The sequence below is a fragment of the Cydia pomonella genome, unplaced genomic scaffold (genome assembly GCF_033807575.1).
Source record: "Cydia pomonella isolate Wapato2018A unplaced genomic scaffold, ilCydPomo1 PGA_scaffold_161, whole genome shotgun sequence".
Classification (NCBI taxonomy): Eukaryota; Metazoa; Arthropoda; class Insecta; order Lepidoptera; family Tortricidae; genus Cydia; species Cydia pomonella.
The window spans coordinates 637,122-649,354 of NW_026907803.1; the positions used below are offsets into that span (position 1 = coordinate 637,122).

General features: G+C 36.2%; 1 protein-coding gene across 2 annotated transcripts; it reads left to right on the forward strand.

Moving 5' to 3' along the window:
• Nucleotides 1–204: 204 nt before the first annotated feature.
• LOC133533372 (dnaJ homolog subfamily C member 7-like) lies at nt 205–11,724 on the forward strand. Of its 2 annotated transcripts, none has more exons than XR_009801863.1 (8): nt 205–367; nt 1,187–1,437; nt 3,394–3,592; nt 4,359–4,497; nt 5,020–5,137; nt 5,650–6,067; nt 7,846–8,112; nt 10,169–11,724. XR_009801863.1 is itself a non-coding variant. In XM_061872340.1 (8 exons), the coding sequence occupies exons 1-8, from the start codon at nt 300–302 to the stop codon at nt 10,279–10,281; spliced, it is 1,485 nt and encodes a 494-aa protein (XP_061728324.1). In that variant the 5' UTR covers nt 207–299; the 3' UTR covers nt 10,282–11,724. The 2 variants fall into 2 exon arrangements, 1 of the variants encoding a protein (XP_061728324.1); XM_061872340.1 differs by having other exon boundaries at nt 207–367; nt 7,846–8,024.
• The last annotated feature ends 509 nt before the right edge of the window (nt 11,725–12,233 follow it).

A 12,233-nucleotide genomic window follows, 5' to 3' on the forward strand; every position in this document is an offset into this window, starting at 1 on the left:
CAACTTTTTTTAAAGTAGAGACTACAGTAGGACAAGTGAAACAGTCTGAAAAACCTATTTCACACGAGTTAAGCCACGTGTATCGGTGGACACGACATGATTGGACAAAGTTCGACTCGATACCGTGTGTTTTGAGCCTTAGCACAAATAACCATAGACAAATATTACCGATTTTTTTATTTAATCGAGGCTCTATTTTGTGACAATCACACCGACCTAGGTCTTTCTTTTGTAGAACCGTCGTCAAAATAAAGGAGACCTTTGTATCAAAAATTTCACGAAAATTATAAAAATTAAAAATGGCAGAATCGGAAATAGTGGATGCGGACCTTACAATTGATGATTTACTTCCTAAAAGTCCAGAAAGGTAAAGTAAATGCAATCTATACATATAAGTTGCATTGAATTCGTGAACTAAAATGCACAGAATTAGGTATTGATTAATGAATGGATTATTTGCAGAGCGCTAGCGTTCTTTATTTAGCTAGATTTTCTTTGAGCACGTGCATTAGATTGCAACGTGCCAATAACGTAGGAGTAAGTAGCTATAGTACCTTGACATTTGACCTACTTGTATGGATCAAAATATACCGTCGATCAATTTTTTACAAGGAACAAAGTCTCTGTTAAATATAAACAACTTGTACAGCTGATAGCAATGTCTTACTGACTTAGTAATTCATCAACAGCTGAGAAAATAACAATGCTTACTAATGTATATTTTGATGATATTATACTCACACACAAACACTTATCATGACTGATTTTAAGTGAATTAAATAAGTACAAGTTATTTTTTTATTACCTTTTATCAATAATAAGTTATTAATAATTTTTCTTTGTTGCACAAGGTAAAATAATAATGCAGAAATTAATAACCACTTCTTTTGACACATTGCCTTTTAGTTTGAATAATTGTGTAATATATTGTATAGTAATATTATTTTTAATCTTACCCTTTTTTTACTCTTACACTCTGGAAACATTTTTAACATCTCCTTTGCTTTCCTCTATCATTCATTATGTTATAGCTAAGGAGTTACTATTGAATACAATGCATGGCCTATATACAGTCTTATAATTTTCAAAATTACTGTAAAGCTATTATAATAGTTACATCAAAAGCACTTGTTCATTATTTAAATGAAAATGAATATGAAATATTTATTGATCTTACACATTTCAGTCTGGCTGAGGAGAAGAAAGAGAGTGGCAACCACTTGTACAAATTTAAAAATTATAAGGGTGCCCTTGTTATGTATGATGAGGCCATCCAGCTATGCCCGGAGAATGCCTCTTACTACGGCAACAGATCTGCTTGCTACATGATGCTGGGCATGTACAAGAAGGCCCTAGAGGATGCTCAAAAATCTGTTGTGCTGGATCCAACTTTCACTAAGGGATACATCAGAATTGCAAAATGCTGCATTGCTCTTGGTAAGAAGAATGATATTAATATATAAATAAATAAATAAATATTATAGGACATGATTACGCAAATTGACTAAGCCTCATGGTAAGCTCAAGAAGACTTGTGTTGTGGGTACTCAGACAAGAATTTATAAATATACCTATAAATACTTAAATATATAGAAAACACCCATGACATGACATGACATGACCCAGGAAAAAATAAATGGCCTAACTGGGGATTGAACCCAGAACCATCGGCTTCATAGGCAGGGTTACTATCCACTAAGCCAGACCGTTCGCCTAGTAGGTAGTATATTAGATTTATATATTTTCCAGTATATTAAAAGTAATGAAACAAAATTGCTAAAGTCTTTTTTACAAAACTTATGTGATAAATAAGCTCTAAGAGCTTATTTGTCTATGGAATCTGTACAAAAATAAGCCCTTATAAAAAGACACTCATATATGTTGTGCAGTACTTTTTATTTAAATATCTCTTATTTAATTTTTTGGCTTGATATTAAATTGAAGGATTACTGCTTTATATTTGGCAAATGGTATTGTTTCTTTCCTGCATGCAGAGCATTGAAAAGGAACAAAAAGTTTTCAGTTTAGTTTTGCCTGTTGTGCCCCCTACCTGCCATTATCTAAAAACACAACAGACACAGACTCCCTTTTCCACATTTTATTGCTTCACATGTAATATTGTTTTCATTGCTGATTGAACATCATCAAGCAACAAGGAGTTTTATCGGAAGTGTGTCAAGTTCCAGCAGTTCCAAGGCCCATGGCACTGCTAATGATAATGTGGGGTTTTAGTGTTAATGTATATTTTATAACTCTTTTTTTTTTGTTATATATTCTCGATAAATTTCGATATATCTTAATATCGAATATATATTCTTATATATATTCGATATTAAGATATTGAATATGTAGAAAGTTATGTGTACTTGGGGCAATTTATATCCTTTAGGAATCAAATAAGCATCGAAATAGAAAGAACAGTTGCCTCCGCATGGAATAGATTCTGGTCCCTTAAGGCGAAGCTAGGGCAAGCTCTTTCCATGCAAACTTTGTGCGAGTTATTCTTCTTTTGTGTTTGCGCTACAGTTATTATTTTTGGGTAAATATGCTTATTTTTCTGTTAGCTAGGGCTTAATGTATAATTTTTTTTAATTTCAATAAATATCCAATATATACAAGCAAAAATTGAAATTAAATGCTATAGTGCCAAAACTAACGAATAAAACTTACACAAGGTTTGTATGGAGAATGCCTTGCCCTACCCTGCGCCGTAAAGAAGTACTCAAAAGCCAACATTTCCCTATGACAGCCAAGAGAAAACTATTCAACTCATGTATTCTACCTTGCCTAACATATGGATGTCAGATTTGGGTGCAGACTCAGAAACACCTCTTAAAACTTAGAACTAGCCAGAGAGGAATCAAATGAAGTATGCTAGGAGTCAGGCTATTAGATTGTAAACGAGCAGAGGACATAAGATTTATCACAAAGGTAGAAGACATATTTAAGAAAGTAAGGCAGCTAAAATGGCGATGGACAGGACATATGATAAGGGATAGCAGAAAAAAATGCACAAAAATTATTACAAATTGGTCTCCACCAGACGGAAAAAGGAAGCAAGGTGGCCAATTTAAAAGATGGAGAGTGACATCAATACAATTGGAGGAACAGAATGGCCCAAAATAGAAAAAGAACAGAGAGAAATGGAAGAAGCTGGAAGCTGCTGCTGGCTTATGTGTCACAAGACACTGGACACTAAATCAAGAAAAACAGATAAAACTAATAAACAATGATTTGCAGTTTAGTTTAGTGTCCATCAATAAAGGCTATAATAATAATATTTTATAAGTATTATATACCTATGGGTGACTAGTTGTCTAATAGTTCATTTTACTGTATTGTTTTGTAAATTGTGTGAGATGCGCAATAAAGAGTATTGTATTGTATTTTCAGGGGACATCTCTGGTGGAGAGCAAGCAGTGCGCAGAGCGACGGAGCTGGGCGGCGCCGACTGCGCCACGAGCGAGCGCCGCGCGCTGGAGTCCCTGCGCAGGCTGCACGAGGACGCCCAGCGCGCCATGGAGGCCGAAGACTACCGCCGCGCTGTGTTCTGCATGGACCGCTGCCTTGACTACAGTCCATCCAGCTCTAAGTAACTAATATCACATTTTAACAATATCTAGAGTATTTAGACTTACCTGTCTTACTTTCGTAAACACTGTTGGGATTTAATTGCCAACGACTTGCAGATCCTGAAGATTGTTTAGGTTCCAGCTGAGAAAACAAAGATAAGGGATTAATTTCATTATGAGTTAAATTCCAGCATTTGTTGGCGTCTTGTTTAATTAAAATTACAAGTAATATGAGATCTATTTCCTGATGATCTTTAAAATTTCGAATAAAGTAGGTGTAAGATCCCAGGCATTGGAATCCATAAAGGCTGTCTAAATACCTAACCCTCCTAATATTAGCCAAATTAATGTAGCTGTGTTGATAAGTCTCACCACAAATGATAGCAGTTGTTATAGCATCTACTGGACTGAGGTGAGCCTATCAAAATTCGTGGTCAAAAAAAACGCGGCTGATACAATTCCACGCAAGCTTCTTAATAAATTTATTCTGACTTTGAAAACCGTAAGGTTTTAAAAATCTTAATGAATACTCAAACTCTTTAAAAAATATGCTAAATATTTGAATAAAAAATAATATCCCCATTATGACGAGAGAACTTTCTTTCTTCTTCCTTTGTGATCATTCAATATATATTTATGGTGATATATTTATTAATTCTCATATTTACCTATTTATGACAAGAAATAAGTTGAGCCTTACGTAGGCCAAGACTTTCGCAAGTTATCATGAATTGTTGTCAAGAGTTTACGTTCATGAACGAATTTATTTTTATATTATGATTGCAGGGCGAAATTGACCAAAGCAGAATGCTTGGCTATGATTGGACGCTGCCAAGAAGCACAAGAAATTGCAAATGACTTGATCAGAAATGACAGTTTGGACGCAGAGGCCATATTTGTGCGCGGCCTCTGTCTTTATTTTGAGGTTTGTACGACATACATAAATTATATGTGTTATGTCTATGTTTGGGGAGTTTTTCCAACGCTTAGCTAAACATTGCGAGTTAAATATATAGGTCATACTAACCCAACATTAGTACATTACGATACAAGTGCGAAAAGTAGAAAATTCGAAACGAGTGGCGATAAATTAAAACACGACCGAAGGGAGTGTTTTAAATCTACACGAGTTGCGAATTACTTATTCGCACATGTATCGTACAACGTTTTACAGTACATATGGCCCTTTATATGTTCGACACAGTAACGTAATATGCTAATTTTCGCACTAGTGCGGTAAAGTAGCACCATATGTACTATAAAACATATTTTCGGCTTTTCAATACAAAACTTTGACATCTGATCAGCCAAAGCGTGTGGAACAGCCAATTTTATTTTAGTGATTTCCAGGTTGGTTCCATAATAAAAGTTGATTATTACGCTCGCTACCTCACAAAATTGGAAAAACATAAATCAGGACTCAATTCATAAACAATTATTTTTTTAGGACAAGGATGACCAGGCATTCAAGCATTTCCAACAAGTGTTGCGTCTTGCACCAGACCACAAGAAAGCAATGGAAACTTATAAGAAAGCTAAACTGCTCAAGCAAAAGAAGGAAGAAGGTAAGAAGGTTAATATATTCTATTTGGTCACTTTATTTTTCAGATGTAATACATTCACTATTTCTGGTCGTTCAAGGTCTAGCTGGCGTCTGCCATGATTCTTGCTTCATTTTTTATTTGTGCGGGGTAGCGTCCAGACGTCGGTAGCTGCTAAAACGTTCGACACAAGACCACGTGGATTTTTTACGACACAAAGTGTTTCATTTTGTCTGATGATGATGATGTAAGATGTTTAAGAGTATTTTTTCAAAACTATTTTCTATATGTTGTACAGTTATTAGTTAGAATAGAAATGATTTTGACCTGAAATCAAGTTCAGCATCTTAACAACTCGTGTATGGATATGAGGTCTCAATGACTTTTGTTACAGTAGTAACTATTGAGATGTTAATTTGTTTATTATATATCAAAGACACGTAAATAAAGCGCACTGTTAATTTTTCATAAAAAGTTGAGTGCCCAAATATGTAAGATGATGTTACACTGTTATGTCTATATTTTTTCTCTTTCAGGAAATGAGGCGTTCAAAATGGGCCGCTGGCAGCAAGCCCTCACCCTGTACAACGAAGCCCTCACCATCGACAAAAACAACAGAGCTGTCAATGCTAAGCTCTACTTCAACAAGGCCACAGTATGCGCCAAGCTCAACCAAATTAAAGAAGCTGCTGAAGCTTGCACCGCTGCTCTTGAATTAGATGAAAATTATGTGAAGGCCCTTCTCCGCCGAGCCAAATGCTACACAGAATTGGGAGAATTTGAGGAGGCAGTCAAGGACTATGAGAGACTATACAAGATTGATAAAAGCAAAGAAAACAAAATATTACTCCAAGAGGCCAAACTTGCTCTTAAGAAGTCCAAACGCAAAGACTATTATAAAATACTTGGGGTTGAGAAATCTGCATCTGAAGATGATATTAAGAAGGCTTACAGGTATGGAATGATTAGGATCATAATGTAAATTATAGTTGCAAATAATTTGACTTGATATAAAAATTAAATAAATATATGTTTATTTGTCTATAATAAGGTAGGTACTTTTTCTGAAATACGAATTTAGTAACTTGCTTGCAGAGTAAAAATTTGATTAAGGGGAATTTCGTACGCGGGTATGGGGATCCCATAAAATGACACTAACATTAGAATTTGTATTGAAACAGACGAGTATACGAGAATTCAATACAGAATTGACTTATTTACAATATATATGAATCAGTTCCCACGCCACGAATTCACAAACAACTGTAGAATAACATAAGGGTGCGTTTATACTGACAATTATACATCGACAATTATTTGCATAAATTATTTAAGTTTTGATTAGCATTTTGTTATCTTGGCTAGGGGTTGTCTACAGGACTGTCGTTTTCTGCGGTCGATAGCGCACTACGCATTTTACATGTTATGATGAGAATCTTCGCGAGTTTTAATCGCTCGGTTCAATCCATGTGCGACATACGTAAAACAACTTTGATTAAATTGGACTCGACTTCAGTACTGTTTACTTTTTAAAAGCTTTTATTTTTTATAAAAGGTTAACTATGAGGACATTAGCGAAACACCAACATAATTTTTCATTAGAGCAACATGTCTCGGAACAAATCTTGATGAGAAAAAACTGGAAACAAATAAACACACCGAAAACATCACTGAATGTGAAGGTACCAAATTGTCGGTCGTCCATAAGGTGGATCACTAATCGAGTCTAAGGCGCCTCACACATCTCACTAAAGGCCCCGAAGGTTCGTGTTCTTCTCTCACTCTCACTGAGCGTAAGAGTGAGCGAGATGTATGTGCGTGCTCGGCACCGCGGTTATCTTATCATATCATGTTTTAGCATTTTAATATGTAACAAAAAATTAGTTGATGAGTTAGTCAAAAATCAAATTAGGTATGTATTTTTAGAAGCAATTTTCTTGTTTTTAGCGTTTGTGCATATTATTACAAATTTTTAAAGTGCGTATTTTTTTTTGTATCGAGCGTAAGTCAAAAAATCAGCCCGCAGTCTGCGCCGGTCCGCCAACTCCAACTCCCGATGATGCTCGTCAAAACGGGGTGAAACGTGTCGAGCAATTTTCGTCTTAAAATACGTGGGTGACCCGTTTTAATATATTTAATATGTCAAAAAATTAGGATAAGATGACTTATTTTTTTTTCAACCGTATTGTGATCTAGAAAAGCATTACCGTTAAAAAAATACTCCGGTCTTCGGAGTCCTAAATCCTAAAGGTGTAACCGCATTTAGTAAGAGTTTGGCTTCTAACTAGGAGCATATTTTGTAAAGATCCTAGTTAAGACGATTATGTATGGTGTGTTCAGCGTTTTAATGACAGGAGCGCCTTATTGACTATCGACAATAAGTAGCCTTCTGCTTGGAAATGTTACAAATGTAGTACGGAAGGTAGAGGCAAGGAACAGAATCTCCATATACCAAGAAGTGTCCGACAAAAAACCATAAATAAAAAAATAGGTGGCGCTACAATACCTAGAATACTTGAGAAAAAAATCTAAACATAGACAGCGCACTTCACTCCGTCAATAACGCCTAGGTCGCCTAGGTTCTTAGTTACTCAAGCGCTACTCTGGAGAGATTTGGAACTATTATTTATAGCTGACAGCTGGACACTTTTGCAACAATTCTGCCTAAGGAGTTTCTGTTCCTTGCCTCTACCTTGAATGTACTCGTAGGCATGTTAACGTTGTTTCCGCAGGAAGCGCGCCCTGGTGCACCACCCGGACCGGCACGCGGGCGCGCCGGAGGGCGAGCGGCGCGAGCAGGAGCGCCGCTTCAAGGAGGTGGGCGAGGCCTACGGCGTGCTCAGCGACCCCAAGAAGCGCGCGCGCTACGACCACGGCCACGACATGGACGACGACAGCGGCGGCATGGCCGGTTAGTGCTGTCCCACTCGGTGCACCGCCCCTGCGAGGCCCAGGACTCTGCTGGCTCAATACTGCCTCGACCTCTCCCAGTCTCGGTGGTCGGTATGGAAGGCGATCATGTCCCTCTGCGCAATCTTTAAAGCTTTTTTGGAATTTTATAGCTTGGATGCCAGCCCTTTACGCGAAATTTCATAGAACAAAGCTAGAGAAAGGCGCAAGCTATGATGGCAACTATGCAAACCTTTGACAGTTGCCAACCCCATTGCCACGAGTCACCGATGTTTGTTGATCAGGTAGGACTGTCGATAAAAAGCGCAATTGACGATACGGTCTTGTGTTGATATTAGACATGCGCGAGTGAGATTTTTCAACTTTTTAAATTTCGCTAAGGGGTTCAATAACACGTAGATATAATGAAACACCACGAAAAAAAATAATAACACAAAAGACAATTCGATTACTTTTTCTTGATAAAATAATAATTTTAATTTGTGACTGTCATGAATAAATATTATTTTATGATCCCAAATTCTGCGTTTCGTAACGATATGTAGCGAGCAATATGCTTTTTTAGAACCAATATAATCATTTCATTTACCTGATGTCGCTCAGCGTAGCTCTATTCGACAATTTTCGATGGTGGAGTCGCTGGAGCAACTGTAGCAACAAGCGCTATTCGTGAGAAGGTAGCAGTTTCACAACAGGTACCTAGTACCTAAGTATAAAAATAAACTCGGACAAGACGAAAATTATTGCGAATCTCCAGTTGTACCTTACCCGATAATCGTTCGGGAACTCTGCTCTCGAATTTGTTGACGAATATGTATATTTGGGACAAGTAGTCCAGTTAGGCAAATCTAACTTCAAAAAGGACGTCAATCGGCGAATCCAACTCGATTGGGCAGCAATTGGGAAGATACGACATAGCTTCTCTCTCTGAAGACCAAAGTCTTCCAACGGTGATTGTTGCCAGTGATATCCTAACGGATCACAAACGTTGTCGTTCACAATGTGACTTATAAAGAGAAAGAGGCTCAGAGGCACTCAACGTGGAATGAAAAGAGCTATGCTCGGAGTGTATCTATACATCATAGAATCAGAAACGTGGATCCTGGATCTTTCAATTGGAGTACTAGTTGCTAGAATGCATTAATAACGCCTGCACAAAGGTTGAGAAACGGGGGTTGGCGACCGCCAAAACAACCTTGTTTCGGCGCGAATTTTAGACTACCGGCAGCGGCGCGCTGGTTCCTCATGGCGGGGCGCACGCCTAGTTGAAACTTGAAATATTCGTTAGAAACTTATTTAGCAACCACTGTACGGTTGAAAGGGCTAGGTGGACCAAAAAAAAAATTCACTTATTAAATAATTCTGTTCTGACTTGCTCTTATATGTTCGTCTAACATGATTGGTGCAACAGAGCCTAAGATATACAGAAAAATACAAGTGATACTGTCGATCGTAACGTAACCTTGACGGAGGCCGCGGTGGTCTAGTTTCGATCACATCGTGCCAATGTTACGTACTTTCCCGAACCATTCATCGGAACAGTAAATTAGATAGATAGATAGATACATTCTTTATTCATACCCACAACATACATGGCATTGGCATCAAAACAAACAAAAAAGAAAAATGCAAAATAAAAACATGCAAGCTTAATTTAATAAAAAACTTTTTTTAGTTAATTAATACGCCATGTGTCGTGGCACAGAAAAGGCGCTGACTCAGCATAATGATGCAGCAAGCCACATCGCTGGTCTTCTGCCAGTACCTTACACAAAAATTGGCATGGGGATGTTAATTGCGTTCTTAAACTCAAACTGTTGTTTCTTTTATAATATGACAGTAAATTATTTTTGTATACTCGTATCATTATGGTAGCCCGCTTGCCCACGCAACTTTGGTGGCTTTTAAAATTACAAATAGTACAGTATGTATTCAATATTGACTTTATTTTGTCTGTGTTAAGGTAGACAATGGGTTTAAACTGTCTGTTAATCACAAACTAGTTTCACAAAATACCTGTATCACATGACCGTTTTCTCTAAAGGGTCACTTCGAAATTCCAAGATAGTTCTGTTATATGTTAGTTTGTGTTTTCATTTAAGTTTGGAAGTAAGCGGCAATTGACCATTGACTTGTTTGTTGCAGATATCGACCCGAACGTAGTGTTCCAGACTTTCTTCAACCGCGGGGGCCAACACTTTGATTTCCAGTCGGGAGGTGGCTTCCCTGGATCCGCATTTAGCTTCCAGTTCGGTTAATCTATAGGTAAACTAACAAAACAAAACAATGTCCCAGGTAGAACACACAAAATTACTAATTCAATTCATTGCCATTCCAAATTATATGAACCAAATTAGTGCACTTTATTTGATCATGTAGCGTGCTAGAGTTAGACCAAGCTTACTTGGCAGCGTGTTTAATAGCATAAACTGTGCAAGTGTTATTTTAAACGTCAAACTTCTATGAAATTATGACGTTTACTTGACACTTGCACAGTCTGTACTATCAAAATCGCTGCCAACTTAGCTTGGTCTGACTCTACCCACGATTCTACTGATTTTTTTGTACCTACTCATGATTTAGCACTAACCGAAAATTTACAATGTTAAAATTATGCTGTGAGGAGTGTAACATTCTGATAAAATTAATGATATTTTATATTTATACTTACAAAAATAGTGTTGCATTTTAGTACCTGCAATATTTTGAAGTGACGAATCTATTCAATGCCCTTAAATGTATGGGGTGCATTAACGCCTTTTAATAACAAGATGGTTAATGGCAAATTTATGTTAATTGCATAATTAATTAATATTATAGAGATAGTAATGTTATCGACTGATTTGGTTAAGTAACTTTTCATTCTTCAAGTGAAGCAGTAACTGTTTAGAAACATAATGTTTGTTTTCTTTGATAGTTATTGCAACCCTTTTGATATGCATATAGTGTAGCTCTGTTACTAGATGAAAAATATAAATTTACTATTTTGTAATAATTTCATGTATAATTTGTCTCACTCTATTCTCATTTAATGAAGCCCAATATAACATTGTTATATTTATATGTCTGGCTACAATTCACATAACTTCGTAAAATGGGCCTCTCATATTAAAATTATATAATTAGGCGGAAAATCTGTGTAGTGATAGATTTATTTTATTGAAAGTATTTGTCTAACATGAAAGAAGAAAACGATGTAGTATAAGTATCATATAAATAGTGACACCTAAAGTAGCCAAATATACGGTAGGCACACATCGTTAATTTTATGATAAAAAGGTGTGTTACAATATATTTGGCCACTTTGGCCGTTACTGTGTATTTGAAGCTGATTGTACTGTGCAGCACATCTAGCACGTTTTATGAAGACTCGCGCGACTACATGTGTCTGGTCGCGGTTTGCGGTAACATGTGCTAGATGTGCTGGTGAGATTTCTGCTAAGATTAACACTATAGCATGTTATATGGGATTGTTTCAAATAATTACAAGTACCTACAGTACAAAGTACCGCTTTTATAACTTGGTTGGTGTCATAATTTACCATCTGAAACTACTTGTTCGGATTTTATATTGTAATATAAGCTACATAATACGCGAAACAATTAACATCTATGCTGTTGTTGCCGGATATAAGATTGCCAACTGATAATTGTACTTCATTTTATTATCGGTATGGTTTAGAAATAAAGTTTACGCCAAATGTGGATTGTATTAATCGTTTTCATACCAATTTTAAATTGTTAACCCTTATCCACGCATAGTACGATTTATCGACCACATACCTGTGCATTTAATTTAAGGTTAAGCAATCTGATTTAAGGTTATTTTTTTTTTCTTTTTTTTATGTTAAAATAATTGCCAGGTTTATTAACAAAATTATACTAAGTAATTCATTTTTATGGAATTAAAACTAACTATTATATTATAAAATGTAAAACTAAAGTTAAACCTAAAAATAAAATTAAGTGTACAAAATTAGAAAGAAATAATAAAAATATTTACAAAATTAACCTAATTACAAAGAGAACACCCACAAGGTTCAAATTAGATTGGTCGTTCGGAAAATGTGACTTGTCTTCATATGAATCACCAAAACGTAACTATTTGGAATAAGTATATTTGGATTTGTTGGGAAAACCTTCTAGATAGGTACAACCTGGAAAAGGGTTAGTATTAAAAGGTATTTTGATAATATTAAACTGCAAAGGC

Bases quoted from the DNA above. Each gene is read 5' to 3' on its own strand.
- LOC133533372 (XM_061872340.1), top strand. From the start codon at position 300: ATGGCAGAATCGGAAATAGTGGATGCGGACCTTACAATTGATGATTTA. The intron at 368-1,186 runs GTAAAGTAAATG...TACACATTTCAG, and splicing joins CTTCCTAAAAGTCCAGAAAG to TCTGGCTGAGGAGAAGAAAG. The intron at 8,025-10,168 runs GTTAGTGCTGTC...TGTTTGTTGCAG, and splicing joins CGACAGCGGCGGCATGGCCG to ATATCGACCCGAACGTAGTG.